Genomic DNA, 21465 nt, shown 5'->3' on the forward strand with positions numbered 1-21465 from the left:
TGACCTCATAGAAAGGACCAGAAAGTGTTCCTTCCTCTTTTATTTTTTTGGAGGAGTTTGAGAAGGCTTAGTATTAATTCTTCTTTAAATGTTTGGTAGAATTCACCAGTGCAGCCAACTGGTCTTAGGCTTTTCTTTGTGGGAGGTTTTTGATTACTGATTCAATACCTTTATTTGTTACAGGTCTGTTGAGATTGTCTATTCCTTCTTGAGTTAGTTTTTGTAGTTTGTGTGTTTCTAGGAATTTGTCCATTTCATTTAGGATAGCTAACTGGGTTTCATACAATTGTTTATAGTATTCTCTTATAATCCTTTATTATTTCTGTAAGGTCAGTGGAAATGTCCCTACTTTCATTTCTGATGTTAGTAATTTGAGTCTTTTTTTCTTAATCTAGCTAAAGCTTTGTTAATTTTGTTGGTATTTTCAAAGAATCAACTTCTGGTTTCATTAATTTGTTGTTTTTCTATTCTCTATTTCATTTATCTTCACTCTAACTTTTTAGTATTTCCTTCCTTCTGCTAGCATTGGGTTTAGTTTGGTTTTCTTTTTCTAGTTCCTTAAGGAGCACAATTAAATTACTGATTTGAGATCTTCACTTTTTTCTTTAAATGTAGGCATTTATAGCTATAAATTTCCCTCTGAAAACTGTTTTCACTGCATCCCATGAGTTCTGGTATGTCGTGTTTTTAGTTTCATATGTCTCTGAGTATTTCTAATATCCCATTTGATTTTCTTAAAATCAAAGATGTTGCTTAAAAGTCTGTTGTTCAATTTCCACAAATTTGTGCATTTTTGTTTTCTTTCTGATTTTGATTTCTAGTTTTATTTCATTGTGGTTGGAGAGTATACTTTGTACGATTGAAATCTTTTAAAATTTATTGACACTTGTTTCATGGCCTAACATATGGCCCATGCTGGAAAGCATTCCACGTGCACTTGAGAAGAATGTGCCTCCTGTTGGTGGACGGAGTGCTCTCTATACATCTGTTAGATCTCGTTGGTTTATAGTACTATTCAAGTCCTCTGTCTACTTACTGATCTTCTATCTGGTTGTTCTATTGATTATTGGAAGTGAGATATTGAAGTCTCCAACTATTTTTCTAGAACTATTTCTTCCTTCAATTCTATCAACATGTGTTTTATATATTTTGGGGTTCTGTTGTTAGGTACATATATGTTTATAATTATCACCTTTCTTAGAGGGTTTTGAAGGATCATTTTGACTGCACAAAGCTTCACATTGGTAGGGAACTCTTTGGCTTCAGTCACAGCTAAATGTAGTACCAGTGGATTTATAATCTGTGCCTCTCTTACTTACATAAAAGGATTTGAGATATCTTATAATGATCTTGTTTTTTAATGTCATATATAGATTTGAAATTATTTATAATAACAGTTGTAGGCAATAGTCTGTTATTTCTTTCTCCACATGTGGAGGGAGATAAAAATGGATCTACTGAGCTCTAGGATATCATAGTTAATGGGATTGAACTTCTTTACTTCTCTGAAGACAAGGTAGAAAGGGAAATGAAATGGGTTATGTCATCTTAATATTTGAGAAAAGGAATTACTGTTTATATATATACACACTGCTTGCACTCCATTACTCTCCCACAGCTCTCTGAGGTGGGAATAGCTAGTCCCTGTTCCACAGGAGTCTGAGCTAGAGGTAGACCCCACTGGATGCACCCCCTCTTCCTGCGGCCTTCCCATTTGTAAATGCAGAAACCAGAACCATCCCCCACTGCAGGCTTTTCCTCCAGAGGTTTTGCTTTCTAGAAATCTAGAAAATCCACAAGCATGGCTGGACAAATACGGTCAGAAACTAAAGGAATGCAATCTTCATTCTTGAGGGCAAGAAGATACAACTCATACTCAGTTTTCAGCCAACACCGTTAGCTGATAATGAAAATGCAGTTACTTGCAAAAAGGAAAAAGACACCTGCCCTCATAAAAGGGTTTAAACAATCCTCTTTCCCTGGAACCTCACTGTCTATGTTTACACGCTCTGTAGATAGTTTATATGAAGTAGAGTTGGTTTTTAAAAGTAAAACCATAAAGAGGGAATGTAGGGAAAAGTCTAAATGACCAACAACTATAAACTGCTTATAATTTGCAAGGAATAGCCCACATACCCATTAATCATTCTTACCTCTTTGGAGGTTAGGATTTGGTGTAACTCTTTCCTGAGATCAATAAAACGATCGTGAAAGAGGGCCATGCACCATGGCTCCGTGAAGTAGCTAGCAAGGAAAGAAAGGATTCAGTTAGCTGGAAACCCTCTCATTACCACTAATAAAGTATTTACCTGCTTTTTTGCCTTTATAAATTACAGTTCTGGCCCCATTGCAATTGTTTGCTCATAAAATGCCTTGTAGAACAGCCTGACCAATCAATTTTTTAAATGGATGTTCCTGATGTAAGGCCAGGTTCCATAATTACATTTAAAGTGGTTTAATTCAGAGCTGGGGCAAGACCCAGTGAAGAATCCTGATTTTATCAGAATTTAAAAGCCTGAAGACTTGTAAAGAACGATGTCTCCATTATCTGCCCTCGTTTGAGAAAACCAGATTGCAGGATTAACTGAACTGCTGCATAAACAAATTAAATTTGGGTAGACAATAACACAAATGTTGTTCATCATTAAGGTTTCTGGATTAATAATGACCAGAAAAACAGGCCACCTTGGTGTTGCAACATGGTCTCTGTACAATTGCACTGATGCTTAATTGAATCTCTTTAGGAGAGCAGCTCTTTCAGTGTTTTTATTTGCTAACTTTTCACTGAAAACTGTTTGAACAAATGCTTTCTTGCATGCAGAGCAACGTGGCCATCCTTTATTCACAGGTGATGGCTGAAAATTTGATGCATTCTTGGAAGAATCAAGGACATTTATTAGTATCTTTAACTCTTACTTTATTTTAACATTAAGTGTCTTGGAACAGATAACTTGCCTTCTTCAGGGTTAGAGACATGTCGATTGTGTGGGCTTCACTCGCCTCTGGACTTGAGTGTTGTTCCCGTTTCAGTTAATGGATATCACATGTGTGCAGGGGAGGAAAACACTGGTGCCCACGTGCCGATGGGCGCCTTTTGTTTTCCGAAACTTAAAGCTAATTCTTAGGGAAGGAGGTAATGAGTCCCAGGGACCACTGAGCCATTAAAAGACAAGTCTAATGACAAGAGTCTGTGCCACCATCAGCACAGCACTCAGCTATGTCAGTGAGTACCTATCACCCATTCGCTTGACCAAACTATGACCTAATTTCATGTTTAACTCCCTACTTTGTCGTTCCAGTCACATATTCATCCAACTATTAATTCTACTAATATTTCCTCCATACCCCTTACGTGCCCAGCACTGTTCTGGGAACTGGAGAAACAGCAGGGACCAAAACAGACAAACATCCCTGCTACCACGGAGCTTATATTCAAGGGATAAATAGGTAAATATACAGCATGTTGGATAGTGAGAATTGCTTAGGGAGAAAACATAAATCAAGCAAGGGCAGGGGAGACCAAAGAAAGGCTCACCTCTAAGGCAGCGTCTTAGTGAGCAAAGGCCCAAGGGAAAGGAGAGAACGAGCCACATGGAGATCTGGGGAAAGAGCCTTCCGGAGAGAAGGAGCAGCAGGTGCAAACACCCAGAGGCAGGAGTGTGCGTGTGCACAGACCATTCAGGGAGGCAGAGTGGAAGTAAACAAAGGGGGAGTGACAGGAGACGAGCTCAGGAGGTGATGGGGGAAGGATGCTCCTAGAGGCAGGAGTCCAGGCAGACCTGTTGTGTCTCCAAGGCCATCTAGCTCAGCACTTGCACACAACAGGCCCTATGGATGTTCTCTGAATGAATGAAGGAATAATGAATGAATGAATAGGTGAAAGAATGTGCATTGCACTGTATACATTCTTCTATACTGCCTGGCCCTGATTGGTCTGTCATTAATATAGAATAAAGTTCTGCTAAATAAATAGGCAACAGAACTCTACAAAATGCCCCCAAATGGGCAGTATTAGGAAAAAGGGAGCCTTGCTGGGAACAGCGGGAAAGCCCTGTGTGAAACCAGGCTTTAAGGATGGTCTCACTGAGCCCTGCAGCACGGAAGGCCAAGGGTGTCAGAGGGCACTAAATGGAAATCTGTCAGAGGAGTGCTCGGCTCTGGAGTCACTCAAGGCCACTGAATCCTGAATGAATGGAGTCGAGTCTGTGGGATTTCTAGCTGGGATTCTGGGCGCCTACAACCTGGCCAACAGCCAACATCCATCTAATTCCTGGAGCGATGGTCCTGGGCCGGGGCTGGCTGCCTCAGGAGGGACCCGCTTAATAGGGTGATGTTTTGATACATTTCCTTAGAGTGTAGCTTCTTGGACCAAAGCAACAATAATAGCCTAAGTCCAGACACTCAAGCACAGCTTTGCCAGGATGGTCCCTGCCTCTTAGGTCTGAACAGCTTCTAGAAAAGTTTCAGGGAATTGTGGATGTGCAAATCGTGAAACTATCATAACCCCTAAATTAGAAACCAATGGGCCCTTTGAGATTTGTTGCTATCATCCCTCAGTTGCTGAGATGCCCTGTGTGTGTTTCCATGGCACCACCAGCAGTTCCCACCCTCTTGGTTTCGGGGGTCTACAGCCACGTCCTTCTAGGTGCCATAAGCTCTGTCTCTGCTGTCCTCACGCCAGCACAGCCCTGTTCCAAAAACCCAGGTGCTGTTCAGACAGTCTTCACTGCCCAGGGCCTTCCCAGTGTCGCCCTCTGTGCCACCCATCAGTGACTCTTCATTGTCTGCTTCAAAGAGGGGGATCTGGGGAAACCCCACTTCCCTTAAGGTCACACTGCTGCCCACCTCGGGCTCTGGCCCACCATCTAACACCCACATTCCCATAGCCTCTGTCCACGAAGCCAAACAGATGGCTGGAGAAGCAAGTGGCCCTTAATCCTCTGAAAATAAAGCTGCTAAGCCTGTCTGCACAGTGCTGGGGGGGCAGGGAGAAGGGAAGTTGGATGTTTTTCCAAAGTCTTTCTTTTGCTGCCTTTGAAACTCTCCCTAGCCTCTTGCACCAGTGTCCAGCAGAAATGGTACCTGCACATTTGAGGACCGCTGTTCTCATCACAGGACATTGAACAGTTTATAGAGCAGTGACCTAGGAGACCTGAAGTTTTCTCTCTTTTCCACTCATACCACAGCCCCCTGTGGTAAGACATTTTGGGACCCTTGTCCAGAAAATGCCAATCTCTGTAGCAAACTGTTTGCAACCGAGATTCCCGGAATTCTCCTATGGCTGCCATTTTTATTTATAAAAGAGAAAGGTGTATAGAGCTCTATTTGGATTTTCTTTCTGTCTCAAGAAAGAACTCTTGGGTTCTGTTAAAGCAAGTGTGATAATCAAACGATACCCTAGAAACCAAATCGACAAGCTACCTTCTGAAGGCTCCATCTCAATTTTACCGCAGCTTCAGGGGTGGTCCCTAGGGCCACTTCCGTAGGGGTCATGAAACGACAATGCTCACGCCCCCCGGAGAACCCGTGCCTCGCCAAGACGAGTGTGCAGCCTCCCACCTGGAGAGCAGCTTCTGCACATCTGTCTGCAACACCAGATTGCTCGCAGCCCGCCACACGGATCAAGCTAAATATGTACAAAGCAACAGCCTGAGCCAGGGGAAAAACAAGGATTTCAGGCTCAGTCGATCCTTGAAGCAGGAGTCCCACTGGAAGGTCACCATTCCAAGTGCAACTCTAGTCAGAAGGCACTTAGAACTGATTAGAATTTAGGAAGAAAATGACCAGCAGATAATCTGCAGTTTCCAAGATGCCCTTGGTCTGCTGTGTTTAAAGGATTCAGGCCAGGTCTTGAGTGGGTGGATAATTAGCAACATCTCCATCTCAGGAAGCAGCTGCTATCTTGTAGGGCAAGTGTTGGAAATGAGGTGTTTTAGGATAATGATGAAAGGAATTGGTTCCTCTGATAGGAAGGAAAAATATACTCCAAAATCTATCCAGCGAATAATCTTACTTGCAAGTTTTTTCCCTCAGTTCTTACCGAAGCTCTTATTTTGGTGGTGGTTTTCAAAGGGCTCGCCGGATGACCTCGGAGCGACCACTGTGTTGAGGGCGCCCACTTCCTTTGCCGCTCACGGCCCCCACGTCGCTCAGCCCCTGCCCATAATTCACTTCCACACTCCCCAAGAGCTTGTTTGCTTCCGGCAAATTAGCTTTTTCTTTTATTAATAGACTTTATTTTTAAAGCAGATTTAGCTGTACAGAAAAAATGGAGCCGAAAGCACAGAACCCGCGTGCCATCGCTGCTCAGCCTCCTGCATGCACACTTTGCATCAGCGAGGCACCTCTGTTACCACTGAGGAGCCACTACGATACGCTATTCTTAGCTAAGGCACGTGGTTTATTTACTCTCGGGTCAATTGCTGTGTTGTGCATTCTTTGGGTTCCGACAATGCATCATGTCCTGTATCCAGCACTACAGGAACACAGGGAGCAGTCCCACGGCCCTGGGGCCCCCTGCGCACCTCCTCTTTCCCCTCCCTCCAAATGCCTGGCACATTAACATTTTAGGAAATTGATTTTTATTAGAGAAAATGGGGCTGTGGAACCATTTCATAAACTATCTTCATTACCCTATATTCTAGTGTTTCTTTTAGAAACAGAGTAGAATTCTCCCCACACAAACACTGTCCCCCCACCCTTGCCAGCAGCCCCTCAGACCAGTGGCTTCAGGTTTTGATTTCCTAAGGTGCTGGATTTTGGCATCAGTTTAGGATGAAAGCTATTTGCATTTCTGTTTTCTATAATGTGCAAGGGGCTACGACTTTCCGGGGGATTTTTAAACGTAGGCATTATAATTTACTTGCTAAAACTCCACGTGCTTTCGTTCCCAAGCCGAACGTTTGTGAAGCTGAGGTGAGGTTTGTTCACTGAGAATTTCTGAACCAGATTCGTTGCAGACAGGACGAAGTTGCATGTTGAGCGTCCTGGTTTGCAAACCCTCGTTGCACAGGACCCTCTCCGGTGGGCCAGGACACCCCAGCAGCAGGGCAGTCAGGACCCGTTCCCCTCCATCAGGTGCCTAGGCATTCCATTCAACAGCAGGCAAATTTAATCCCGTTATGGAAAAGTGAAAAGGGCCTGCATTATATTTCTTTTCCAACACTGCATGGGAAGCACAACACCAACCTTAATGGCAAGTGGCACCCAGCTGAGCGTTTCCTACACAGACCATCTCAGCTGCACGGGAGCTGGAAGGCTGGGAAGCCACGGTCAACTCCCTTCCACACCAGCTGTGGGTGCAGAGCTTCCAGGGTCCTCCTTTGCCCCGGGGCGAGGTTGGGGAGCTCTGGGCGGGGGGGAGCTGACTCAGGCGGCGTCAGGCACACCCTTGAGTCTCCTTCTGGCTCAGGCTTCTTCCCACTCAAAATCCGAATCCCAACTGCCTGGCTGCTCCCTTCGCTGCCCCCTCCCTGTGGAGGGTCTAAGATTCTCACCCCCTCCCTGCTCTTCCAAATACCTTCCACCTGGGCCTTCCTGCCTGACGGGCTCTGCACAGTCTCTGCAGCCCAGAGGACCCCAGCCCATGCCTGCATCCTCCCCAGTGCCACCCAGTGCTCCAGTCTAACACAGACCTCCTCCTCAAAGCTCATGCCTGGCCTGGGTGCTCCCACTCACTCTCTCTGCGCCATTTTCACTGCATGGGGCACTTCTAACCTTGCAGGAGTGCTAACCTGGTGCGTGTCGTGTTCTCTTACACACCATGCACTCTGGGTCCCCACAGCGTCCAGCACAGGGCTGGGCCTCGAGAGACGCTCCTAGGAGCAGGTGGGGTCGAAGCTCCTGCAGACATCTGCAGATGACGGCAGGGGTCAGACTCAGCCCGCTGCCCCTCCTCTCCATGGGGAGATTTTGCACCAGTGCGGCGACCCAATTTAGAGTGGCACAGACCCCTGTGAGCCTCCCCTAAGTCATCCCAGAAACAGGGCAGCCTGCATTATTAAAGTCAGAAAAGCTCTCAATTTCACCAAACTCATTTTGCAATGGATGCTAACACTGAGTCAAACGAAGATTGTCTCCTTTTGACATAAGGATGTTAGAAAGAAGTTTTACTTTAAGAAAAGTTTTAGGTGTAGTTTTTTCCCCAAAACTGAATTACTTCTGTGCTTTAGTTTCCTCCCTTCTCCAGTCCAAGGAGAGGAGGACTGGAATCCTCACCGAGCCCGGGGAGCAGGACTGTGTTAATGGGTCCCAAGTGCTATGGATGATCAGAACTAGTGATGCCCTTTCAGGAAATTTCTATTTCCATGAATAGTGTGAATTTTTTTAAAAACTAGAAAATACTAACTTCTTTCCCAATTCATATTAAACAAGGGAAGACTAACAGGAGCCACTAAGTAACCTACAGAGCTAGTTGCCTAGGAATCTTCAGGAGAGAATGCCAGGGAAGAATGCAGCGACAATGAGGTGTGGAAGCGGCTGTGTGGATTTGGGTGTTAACATCCCCAAAATCATTTCTACACAGCCATGAGAAACGTTTACACAAATTCTCCAGGCCCAAACAGAAGACATTACTGTCTCTATTCATTTTGCCAATGGCTGGCCTGGCTTATCGGGGGGGACTTAAATTCTCCATCACTTTTGCAAATAATACACTTTTCTCAGAAGCCCTGGGAAATGTCGACTCGTGGAACTGAATTAACCACTTCTGGTCGATATGGTCCAATCATTAAGCAATTGATCAGACTTCTCCAGAGCTCATCCTCATCTGGTCATTCAGCCTATTATATTGACAAAATCAAACAAACTGGGTGGGGATCTTGTAACTAGCTTAGCCACTGCCCATGCTGAATGCTGAGAAAAGCAAATCGACGAGGCACGCTGAAGAAGTTGCATTCACCGGCCTTAGGAGCAAGTACAACATGTCTAAGGGAAAAGAAAAGTGGGGAAAGGGTGGTGTTCTTGCAAGTCCTAGATCTTAACTCCAAGACCAAGGCCCTTCTGGCACATGGATAGAAAAGGAGAATTGCAGGAGAGCAAGGCTGCCTTCCCTGGCATGCAAAGGTTCAACTGGAAATTGCTAAACTCCGCAATAGTTAGGAGAAAGGAGGTGGGAGGCAGAGAAGCAACACAGTCCTTCTCCAAGATTTTTTTTTTAATGAAAAGCATTCTAATTTTAACTTGGTGTGATAGTAGTCAGTTTTTGCTTTTAGACCTGTTAAGAGGATCCCCAGCTGCCACTCACACCCGCACAGAGGCTCGCTGGAGCTGAAAACTAGCCCAAGAGTTGCCTTTTCTCCTGGCGGGGAACTCTGGCTTGGGGGCCCGCAGGCTTCTGGCAAGAATGATGTTCTCACTGTCCGTGCTCTTTCTCGTACTGACAGCATCTGAGATTCATGGCGAGGACAGACAGTTCTCCGTCTACAACACCCAGTGGTAGGTTACGCTCAACAGCGAGTCTCAACCTTGTGGTCCCGTGGCTGGAGCGTGGCACTGGGTCTCGTCTCTCCCGTTACCTTCCAAACACAGGAGGTAGGAAGTGATAAATGTCAGGATATATAATCCAGGTTGCAAACAGACACCCCGGGGGCCAGCTGTGACTACAGACGTGTTTGCTTTGGTCTGAACAACATTTGGAAATTAGATTTTCGGCCTTTCTTTAAAAAATCAGATTTGGCGATGCTGGGTCCTCATTGCTTTATGGCAGCAATCAGCTCAAGTGATGCGCTCCGTGGTTCATCGTTGTCACCTCCCAGCCCGGCCGGCATCCTCCCTGCCGGGCCACGGTGGGCGTGTGGGTGGGCCCCGCCTGGCTAAGGGGTTCGGGTGAGAGGGGGGAGGTTTGTAAACACTTTTTCTGAAGCCGCCTGCCCCACGTCCTGTTCTTCATGCTGGGGGGTGTGCGAAGAACACATACGCCATGTCCTATCTTCCTTTCCCTTCCATCCATCAGCCCATACCTCCTTCTGTCTGTCCATCCCTCTTAACAGGTACAACGAGGCCTTTCAAAACCCTGTTTCTTTATTTCCAAGGCCCCCTTTCCTCCGGTTCTCTGTTCTCTGCTGGCTCAATCCACCCCTCAACAAATGCTCCCTCCTTCCCTGCTGTGCCCCATCAGGCTCTTCTCTCCCCTCTTTTCTCTGTCCCAGGCGTCTTCCAGGGCTTCTGATCTCAATGGCTTTAAAGTGGCAAGGAAGGGGAAGACCTAGGGGCCATTCTTCGCCATTAATCAAGTATGGCCATTATGCGCCAGACGCTTTGCTGGTATTGACAGTACCACGGTGAAGGCGTGGTCCCCACCACGGCAGTGCAGAGGGGGACAGTGGCCGGAAGGCCAAAGGCTGGAGCGTGACTCAGCCTGGAGTGAAGTTGTGGTCCACTTGCCCTCAGCTCTTTGTCCTCTCTGCCTGTGCGTTGCTTGGTCTGCCTCCCTTGGGCAAGTGCTTGCCAAGCTTCAGTTACTTGGGAACCCATTGATGTTTTTTCTTCTTTTTCAATTATTTTATTGAGGTCATAATGGTTTATAACACTGTGTAATTTCAGGTGTACATTATTGTTTATCAGTTTCTGTATAGACTGCATTGTGCTTGGCACCAATAGTCTAGTTTTATCTGTCACCATACATATATGCCCCTTTATCCCTTTCGCCCACCCGCTGACCCCCTTCCCCTCTGGCAACCACTAATCTGTTTTCCTTATCCACGTGTTTGCTTATCTTCCACATATGAGTGAACTCACATGGTGTTTGTCTTTCTCTGTCTGGCTTATTTTGCTTAACATCACACCCTCAAGGTCCATCTATGTTGTTGCAAATAGCATGATTTTGTCTTTTTTCTGGCTGAGTAGCATTCCATTGTATATACATACCACATCTTCTTTATCCAGTCATTGGTCGATGGGCACTTGAGTTGCTTCCATGTCTTGGCTATTGTGATTAATGCTGCAGTGAACACAGGGGTGCATAAGTCTCTTTGAATTGCTGATTTCAAGTTCTTTGGATGAATACCCAGTAGTGGAATGGCTGGATCATACGGTAGTTCTATTTTTAATTTTTTGAGGAATCTCCATACTGTTTTTCATAGTGGCTTCACCAGTTTGAATTCCCACCAGCGGTGTATGAGGGGAACCCATCTATTTTTGCATGGACATTATTACTTCAAAATTTCTCTTTAGATTGATTTGTCTTTTTTTTTTTTTTTAACTGAAATAACTACTTCTGCCTTGTCCTAAGCAGTAATATTTGTGAAATCACAGATTTGATGTGCTCGTACATTTTTTTCTAACTCTTCCTGAAATTATTCCATAGTTATAAGATGTGTGGCTCTGCTGCCTGAGGTGTGTGGCGTCCACCCGCGGATGCTCAGTGCACTCTGGGACATGGCATTTGCTTTAGCAGCTTGGTGGTAGAGGTGCTGTTGTACTCATCTGGGGACACAAATTCAAAGACACTGTGCCAAATAGTCTCTGTGCGTTATCTCCCTTCATCCTAATTCCAGTCCTCTAAAGTGGGACTTGCTGGCCCATTTTACAGATGAGAGAATAGATTCAGAGAGGTTAAATGACTTGCCCAAGGTCACACAAGTAATGAGTGGCTGAACTAGATCATAACTGTAATTCTACTTGACCCAAAAGTTCATGCTATGAATAACTGCACAGGCAAACCTTATTTCCTTATGCTCATTCCTGAGCCTTTCTAGCAACTTTCTGAATCACCCCAGTTTCCTTGCATTAGCTAAAATTAGGTTTTCCAGCAGTTATAAAAAATTTCAAAATAACTCTGGCTTTAAAAAGGCATAGCATACATTTTTTCATATAAAGAAAGTCTAGGTGGGGTGTCCAAGATTGGCATGGTGGTTCCATGGATGTCAGATCACAGTATTATTCATAGGGCCTTGGGCCTCATGGTGCAAAATGGCTGCTGAGCTCCAGTCATCACATACTTGTTCTTGGATGCAGAGAGGGAAAATGAGGGCCCTTCTCCTCTCTTTTAGGGAGAATTCCTAGAAATTTCACACAGTACTTCTATTTATATTTTACTGGCCAAAGGTTGATCATATGGCTTCCTTGGCTATAGGAGAGACTTGGAATCACTGTTCTCTACTTTAGGTACAGTGTAACATCATATACATAAAGATTCTGTTTCTGATGAGTAAAGAGAGAACAGGTGTTGTGTCTGTTATGATACCCAATAGACATCACACCAGCGGCTGTTAACAAAAATCTTTTCTTAAAGTTAAGTTTATGAAAATTAGGAGAATGTGTTTAGCTGAAGTTCCCGGAACTAGAATACATCTATCGCTCTAGATTCAAAGCTGTCCTCAAATTAAACCCCTGGGAAAAATCACACAAAATATTGTCCATGTGTGACAGCCACCTCCAAGCCCGGGGGAGAGTCCCGGCGTCCCCCTGTCCTCATCTGGCCCAAGTCGGCTTAAATGCAGAGGAGAAGAGGAACGCTTTGTGTTCACACTGTCGGGTAGCATTCTGGCCACTTTATTCTGCCCATGAAAGAAAGTGGATTCGTGCATTTCAATACAATTTTCAAAAATAAGAACAGGAACAAATGAGTATATCCAGTCAACCCTAGGTTTGCTCGGAAATTAAATTACACATTTCTGGGGCAGTGGCGTTTACTCGGGGAAGCCACATATCACATGAGCAGACTTAGCCGTGCGACGCACTGTGACAAAAGCCCTGAAGACCAAAATGGAAGTTTGATGGTGAATATCTCCTGTCTGACTTGAGTTTGCCAGAATCTCTATCTAGTCAGTTTATCGCCTCGAGGCAGCTCTAGAAAGGAAGGATTAACGATTCTGAAAGTAAAACTGACTAGTTATTTGATAACCAGTTGTAACTGTCACCTGCTAAAGATCTAGATAACAGAAAAACAAGTTCCCCCGAATATACAATCTAGAACTGGCCTGGACGGATAATGGATGTTTACTCTCTAAGGAAAAACGGCTTATGATACACTGGCCCTAAAATCAAAATCCTGACCTTTGACAGAAGTCAGCCATCTTCTGACTGGCTCGTGAGCAGCCTCTCTCTTCCTGCTGGTCTGGATCTACAGAGGCTGCGTCTGGCAATTACCCTGGGTACCCAGGAACCAGAAGCGAACACCACTTGAAAGTGGCTTCTTGCGGCCCCTGGGAGCCCTCATCTTGCTGCAGAGGGGCTGGGCCGCACTGCCTGGAACAGCTGTCTCTGCCCAGAGTGCAGAGGCTGCTGGCCACTGGAGGCCACAGGAACAGGCCTGGTTCTGTGTCTGTGAGCTGGATACAGCCAGAACTGTCTTTGGATGGAGATCCTAACCAGCCCACAGGCCCTACGCCCCCCACCCACCCCACTGAGCTGCAGGCCGTGCTCTCTCTCAAGCACAAGCTTCTCTCAGGCTCCTTGGTGTCAGTAAGAACATGGAATCCCAGAGCACATTTGTCCTGAATCAGTGTCAGCACCCAGATCGTGCTGAGGACAGACCACAGGCTGCCTGTCACCCTGGCCACCACAGTCTTGGTTTTCAGAAGTACTATTGTTAGAGAATTATCCAAAAGATCTGTCTGCTGTCCATTTGTTTTTCTGAATCCTGGATACTCAGCCCAGGAAAAACGGTGCTTCACTTTAGAAAATGGAATACGTTTATCTTACGAACCTTACAAATCTAGCCACTGCCAGCATTTCCCTCCTTGCTTTGACCTTGAAGGAACTCAGAGCCAAATGTGTGAATTTACTGAATCAAGATCCGAGCTTGAATACACAGTCGCCACCTCAGCTCCCCTTCAGGTGCCATCCTGCTCTTAGCTCCCCGTTTACTGATGACTTTTTCTTTTTCTCCCAGTTCTGCCACTTGTTGGCTTACGTAATCTTGAGCTAGTTAGCGTAAGCTCTCCCGGCCTCAGTCCTCACAGCTGTAAAGGGGGATGATGACGGTCCTTACCTCAAAGAGTTACTATGAGAGCGTGGAGACCCTCCAGGAAAAAGCCGGCTTTACGCCCAGCACAGGGCAAGGGTTCCATAGGTATTGTGCTATTATTATTACCACTACTATTATTGTTCTTTATTATCCTATTGTATATATTTGTGTAAGCTGCCTCAGATGTTTTCTGGTGTGAATTAGAGACTAAATACATTATTAAAATAAACACTCTGTTTGCTGTTTAATCAATAGAAAGTCTTTCTTTGGTGCTACTCTGCAATTTTTCTCCTTTTCATAAAAAGCCTTCGTGAATTTTTGTCCTGCACTAATGAGTTATGTGGAAATCCATAAAAATTACATAGCGATCATTAAACTGAGGCCTCGATACTTTTCTTGTCTGAGTTGATGAAAGTTAAAGAAAAGGTGTCACGTGGAGGTCCTTCTTTTTGCCTGTTTATTTTGAAGAGTGAGCCAATTAAGTCAAAATGGTGAAACCAGTTGTTCATGGGATGTGTTAAGATGGCAGTCAGGAAAAGCAACTGGGGTTAAGGTGCAGGCCGCCCATGGCCCATTTGGCTGGATTTTCTTCTGACTGATCTGACTTTTTGCCTGACTTGCCAGAGAAAACCAGTCTTCTTGTAGAACTAGCATGATTTTTATATACGTAAGAATTTTCTTTCTCTTTAAGCTTACCAGTTACCGCAGAGTCAAAATGTCGTCTGCCCAGCCCTTTCACCGTGGTGGGGATCTGGGCCTGGCAGGCTCTGAACACCCCCCAGACCCAGCGTTAGGGCATGGGGCACAGGTCGGCATTTATTCCATCCAGGTATGTCGTTGCACATTGCTGGTCTATGAGGGGCTGCATTAATTGAATTTCTATGATAAATCTAGTGCCCTGGAAGCTGTCCAGCTATTTACATCGATTTGTTATATAAATTCAGGACTAAGAGTATGAGGCGAGCTTAGCATTTAATTCTGTAGAAAAAGGAAAGCTCTTAGGGCTTCAGCTCCCCTTCCTGTGTCCGTCTCCTCTTATACTGCTCCTCTCTTCATAGAAAGCAGAACCATTTTCCTTTAATTAGGCTGTGGAGAGCACAGGCTAGCATTAGGCCACTCAGCCTCTCAGCCACGCTCACAGCCGTGCCCATTTCCTATCTATTTTCTGTAGGAAAAGAAAAAACGTGTATATATGCACGTAAGTCCCACACACAAGTCCAAGGTGGGGAACAAAGGAACTCACTGGAACTACCTTTTATGAGACTAAGGCCACCAGAACTAGCAAACCCCAGAAAGCAAGAAATTCTGCTACTTCCTTATTCCTTTGGTTAAATTAACTGCTCTTTAAATTTTAAAAGAGTGCTCAGTAGAACTATCATTCACTAGTACAGAATATATAAAGCATGTTTAATATATGTTTATAAAAATTAAATAATTAATACATTTAAAGTAATTCCCTTTCATAACAGGCTTTTCTAATTAATGTGTTTCTTTTTTTTTTTTTTTTTTACTGAAGCTTTAACAGATATAATGACAAACTAGAAACTGTTCCTTCACTTTCTTTGTGACTCTTATGTTTTCAGGTTTGTAGTTTCTAAAATAAAGCATTAAAATTCAACTAACATATTCCTAGTTCTTACTTCCCAAAAGCACAATAATGAGGCTAATGGATTATAACCCATGGAATAGCATAAGAATCCATCAGTGCACACTCATATAGACAAGTGAATAAATAAATAAATGGAGGAGAAGGGACAACACTTCTTTACAGTCAAATGCTAAGTAATAAATGTAGAATGAATGATGGAATTAGAAAATCACCCTTTGGTGAACAACATAGGAACAATTGTTTCAGATAAGAACTGTTTATGGATGCTAAAACTAGTGGAAAAAAGAATGATGAAAAATAGGATATTTACTTAGTCTCAAAGTATCACTAATTGATTTTGAAGGTAAAAATAGTACGTCTCCCCAGAGAAAACTGCAACCTCCACTCTAACCAAGTGACCACAGTTCACAAAACTAGTGAAAGGGCAAATCTACACCATGTGCCTCCTGATGCGACACACTGAGACGGACACAACACCACTCCTGTGATTCCTGCCCAAAACGCATAACCTGAAACGAATAATGAGGAGGCATCAGACAAACCCAAACTGGAGCATTCTACAAAATAACTGGCCTGTATTTTTCACTTCATTTTGAAGCCTCATGGAAGTAAGAGGCTGAGGAACCGTCCCAGATTGGAGATGATTAAGGAGACATGACAACCAACCGCAGTGTGGAATCTTGGATTTGGACCTCGGACAGGAAGAAGGACATCAGTGGGACAACTGGCAAAATGTGAATGCCTGAAGATCAAATTTGTATTGTATTAATATCATTTTTTAAATTTTGACAATTGTACTATGGCTATGCAAGAATGTTATTATTCTTAGGAACTGAGAATCCTAAATACTGAAGTACTTAGAGAGTATTACGTCTACAATTTACTTTCAAACATCAGAAAAAAAGTCACATCTTGAGGAGTCACATCAGCACCATGGTGGAGTGAGCTCTCCTTGTGAACTCTGCCCTCTAAGATACAATGAGAAGGACATTAATGTTCCAACAGAAGACATCCACACAACACAAAAGACGCCTGAGAGACCCATGCAGCCACATGTCGGAAGGTGGAGGTGCTGGAGCCTTCCGCTGGAGGAAGGGGAGTGAGATAAGAGAAATCTTCTCTTCCTCCTGAAGGGCAGTGATCCAGGGACTGCGTGCCACTCTGAGGGGGTGGGGGGTGGCCATCCACAGGAATACCATTGCTCTCTGAGGTCCCTCACAGCCCAGGGGAATGCCCCACACAGAAGTGACTAGCTATTGTGGGTCTGTCTTCATCAAGCTAACAGCTCAGGAAAGCAGATAGCGAGGGCAGAGTGAGAAAACCCCGAGATGGCACAGGAGAAAGAAAGTACCCCTCCCCCCACCTGGCACCTCAGTTCAGCAGCTGGGAGCTGTGCTGTGAGTCGTGGCAGGCTCAGAACATGCAGCTCTTGATCCCCATCTAGTGGCAGCAGGTGGAAGTGGCAATCAAATAGTACCACCATGTGGAAGCACAAATCCATGCCATTTAGCGGTACGAAAAAATATATTAAATCTCCAGATCAGAAGAAAAATGACAAGTACCCAGAAATCAATCCTGAAGGCACAGAAATCTATAATCTAAATGACAGAGAATTCAAAATAGCTATCATAAAAAAACTCAATGAATTACAAGAAAATGCAGATAGACAGTTCAATGAATCCAGGAGACACTTTACAAAAGAGATTGAAACTATAAAGAAGAGCCAATCAGAAATATTGGAGACGGAAAACACAATGAATGAGATAAAGCAGAATATGGATTCCCTGAACAATAGAGCTGATATCCTGGAGGAACAAATCAGTAACATTGAGGACAGAAATAGAGAAATGCATCATTTGGAGGAGGAGAGAGAACTAAGACTAAAAATAAATGAAGAAAGTCTCTCAGAAATACCTGACTCAATTAGGAAATGGGACATAAGGATTATAGGTATTCCAGAGGGAGAAGAGAAGGAGAATGGAGCAGAAAGCTTGTTCAAAGAAATAATAGCAGAGAATTTCTCAAACCTGGGGAAGAAGATGGAAATACATGTGAAAGAAGCCAACAAATCTCCTAACTATATCAAGGTAAAAAGACCTACTGCAAGGCATATAGTAGTGAAGCTGGCAAAAGTCAATGATAAAGGAAAAAATACTAAGGGCAGTAAGGCAGGAGAAAGTAACTTACAAAGGAACCCCTATCAGGCTTTCACTGGATGTCTCAGCAGAAACCTTACAGGCTAGGAGAGAGTGGAATGATATATTTGAATCTTTGAAAGACAAAAACTTTCAGCCAAGAATACTCTGTCCCCTTCAGAGATGATGGAGAAATAAACACTTTCCCAGATAAACAAAAGCTAAGGGAGTTCATTGCCACAAGACCCCCCCCCCCCACTACAAAAAAAAATCCTCAAGAAGGCCCTTATACCTGAAGAAAAACAGAAGTAAGGGGTTATAAAGCCCTGAGTAAGGAGATAAATAGGTAGACAAAATCAGAAAATTGTAGCTATCCATCAGAACAGGTTAGCAAACACTCAAATATAACATTAAAGATAAAGGGAAGGAAAACACCAAAGCTAAATATAATCTTGTCATTTTAACCACAAACTCACAACACAAGATGGAATAAGATGTGACAAAAACAACTTAGGAGGGGAAGAGGAAAGGGATGGAATTGGCTTAGTCTAAGGAAATAAGAGGATATCAGAAAATGGACTATCTCATCTATGAGATTTTTCATACAAACCTCATGGTAACCACTAAACAAATAAGTAGAACAGAAGCACAAATAATAAATAAGGAGAAAACTAGGAAAACCAGCATAGAAAACAACCTAACTGAATTAGCAGTCCAAAATACATGGGATGAGAAGCAAAGGAAATGCAGGCAGTAAAATGAGTGATAAAATGGCAACATTAAGCCCTCATATCTCAATAATCACTCTAAATGTAAATGGGTTGAATTCTCCAGTCAAAGACACAGAGTGGTATGATGGATTAAAAAACAAGACCCAACATAATGCTGCCTCCAGGAAACACATCTCAGCTCCAACACCAAACACAGCTCAGAGTGAAGGGATGGGAGACAATACTCCAAGATAAGGGCAAACAAAAGAAAGCAGGTGTTGCCGTACTTATATCAGACAAAGTAGACTTTAAGATAAAACAGGTAAAGAGGGACAAAGAGGGCAGTATATAATGATAAGAGAGAGACTCCACCAAGAAGACATAACACTTACAAATGTCTATGCACCCACCACAGGAGCACCAAAGTGCATGAAGCAACTACTAACAAACCTAAAAGGATATATTAACAACACACTTACAGTAGGGGACCTCAACACTCCGCTCACATCAATGGATAGATCATCCAGGCAGAAAGTTAACAAGGAAACAGTGGAATTAAATGAAAAACTAGACCAGATGGACTTAATAGATACATATAGAATACTCTATCCAAAACCAGCAGAATACACATTCTTCTCAAGTGCACATGGAACATACTCAAGAATAGACCATGTGTTGGGAAACAAGGCAAGCCTCAATAAATTTAAGAAGATTGAAATAATAACAAGCATCTTTTCTGACCATAATGCTATGAAACTAGAAATTAACAAGAAAAAACCCGCAAAAGGGACAAAGATGTGGAGACTAAACATATGCTACTGAACATCCAATGGATCATTGAAGAAATTAAAGGACAAATGGAAAAATATCTGGACACAAATGAAAATGAAAATACACCATACCAACTCATATGGGATGCAGCAAAAACAATCCTAAGAGGGAAATTCATCGCAATAAAGGCTCACCTTAACAAACATGAAAAATCCCTAAGAAACTATCTCAAACTACACTAACAGAAATAGAAAAAGAAGAACAAACAAAGCCTACCCAAATTCAGCAGAAGGAGGGAAATAATAAAAATGAGAGCATAAATAAATGAAAGTGAAACAAAAAAGACAGTAGAAAGGGTCAATACAACAAAGATCTGGTTCTTTGAGAAGATAAACAAAACTGACAAACCCTTAGCCAGACTTAGTAAGAAAAAAAGAGAAAAAGCTCAAATAAATAAAATTAGAAATAAAAGAGGGGAAATTACAATGGATACCACAGAAAAACAAAAGATTATAAAAGAATACTATGAAAAACGATAAGCCAACAAATTGGACAATCTAAAAGAAATGGATAAATTCTTAGACTCTTACAATCTCCCAAAGCTGAATTAAGAAGAAATAGATAATCTGAATAGACCAATAACAAGTAAAGATACTGAAACAGTAATCAAAAACCTCCCAAATAATAAAAGTCCAGGACCGGACAGCTTCCCTGGAGAATTCTACCAAATGTTCAAAGAAGATATAATACCTATCCTACTCAAACCATCCCCAAAAATTGGGGAAGATGGAAAACTTCCTAACACATCCTATGAGGCCAACATCACCCTGGTACCAAAGCCTGAGAAGGACAACACAAAAAAGGAAAACTACAAGCAATATCGCTGATAAACATAGATACAAAGATCCAACAAAATATCGGCAACCTGAATTCAGCAATACATCAAAAAGATCATACACCATGATCAAGTGGGATTTGTATCAGGGACAGAGGGATGGTTCAACATCCGCAAATCAACCAATGTGATACACAACATTAACAAAATGAGGAATAAAAACCACATGATTATCTCAATAGATGCAGAGAAAGCATTTGACAAGATCCCACATGCATTTATGATAAAAACTCTTAACAAAATGGGGATAGAAGGAAAGTACCTCAACATAATAAAGGCCATATATGACAAACCTACAGCCAACATCATACTCAATGGGGAAAAAACTGAAAGACATCTCTCTGAGAACAGGAACAAGAGTACCTGCTCTCGCCACTCTTATTCAACATAGTACTGGAGGTTTTGGCCAGAGCAATTAGGCAATAAAAAGAAATAAAAGGAATCCAAATAGGAAACGAAGAAGCAAACTCTTGCTGTTTGCAGACAACATGGTTTTATGTATAGAAAACCCTGAAGAATACATTGGAAAACTATTAGAAATAATCAAAAACTACAGTAAAGTTTCAGACTACAAAAATTAACTTACAAAAGTAAGTTACATTTCTATATTCTAATACCAAACTAACAGAAACAGAGCTCAAGAATAGAATCCCATCTAAAATCACAACAAAAAGAATGAAATATCTAGGAATAAATTTAACTAAGGAGGTGAAAGAGCTATACAATGAAAACTATAAGACAGTATTGAAAGAAATCAAGGATGACATAAATAAATGGAAAGATACTCCATGCACACAGACCAGAAAAATAAACATAGTTAAAATGTCCATACTACCCAAAGCAATTTACAGATTCAGTGACATCCCAATCAGAATCCCAATGACATTCTTCATGGAAATAGAATAAAGAATCCTAAAATTCATATGGGGCAACCAAAGACCCCAAATACCTAAAGCAATCCTGGGAAAAAAGAACAAAGCTGGAGGCATCCCAATCCTTGACTTCAAAATGTACTACAAAGCCACAGTAATCAAAACAGCATGATACTGATACAAAAACAGGCACACAGATCAATGGAACAGAATTGAAAGCACAGAAATAAACAGAGTTGAAAGCCCAGAAATAAAACCACACATCTACCAACAGATAATCTTCGACAAAGGGGCTAAAAACATACAATGGAGAAAGGAAAATCTCTTCAATAAATGGTGTTGGGAAAACTGGACAGCCACATGCAAAAGAATGAAAGTAGACCATTATCTTTCACCATACACAAAAATAAACTCAAAATGGATCAAAGACTTGAAGGTAAGACCTCAAACCATAAAACTTCTAGAAGAAAATATAGGTAGTAAACTCTTTAACATCCGTCCTAAAAGGATGTTTTCGAATACCATGTCTTCTCAGACAAGGGAAACAAAAGAAAAAATGAACAA

General features: G+C 42.8%; 1 protein-coding gene across 4 annotated transcripts in view; it reads right to left on the bottom strand.

Annotated features, from left to right (window-relative positions):
- Positions 1 to 21465, bottom strand: part of CFAP61 (cilia and flagella associated protein 61) — a 294720-nt gene that overhangs the window by 11843 nt on the left and 261412 nt on the right. For all 4 annotated transcript variants that reach the window (XR_011530921.1, XM_070588742.1, XM_070588743.1 and 1 more), the window contains one exon: positions 2154 to 2244. Coding sequence is in view for 3 of the 4 variants with exons in the window: in XM_070588742.1 (XP_070444843.1) it covers positions 2154 to 2244 (91 nt within the window). In the remaining variant the exon portion in view is untranslated. The remainder of the gene's footprint in view (positions 1 to 2153; positions 2245 to 21465) is intronic.

This window comes from Equus przewalskii, chromosome 21 (assembly GCF_037783145.1).
Source record: "Equus przewalskii isolate Varuska chromosome 21, EquPr2, whole genome shotgun sequence".
NCBI classification, from domain to species: domain Eukaryota; kingdom Metazoa; phylum Chordata; class Mammalia; order Perissodactyla; family Equidae; genus Equus; species Equus przewalskii.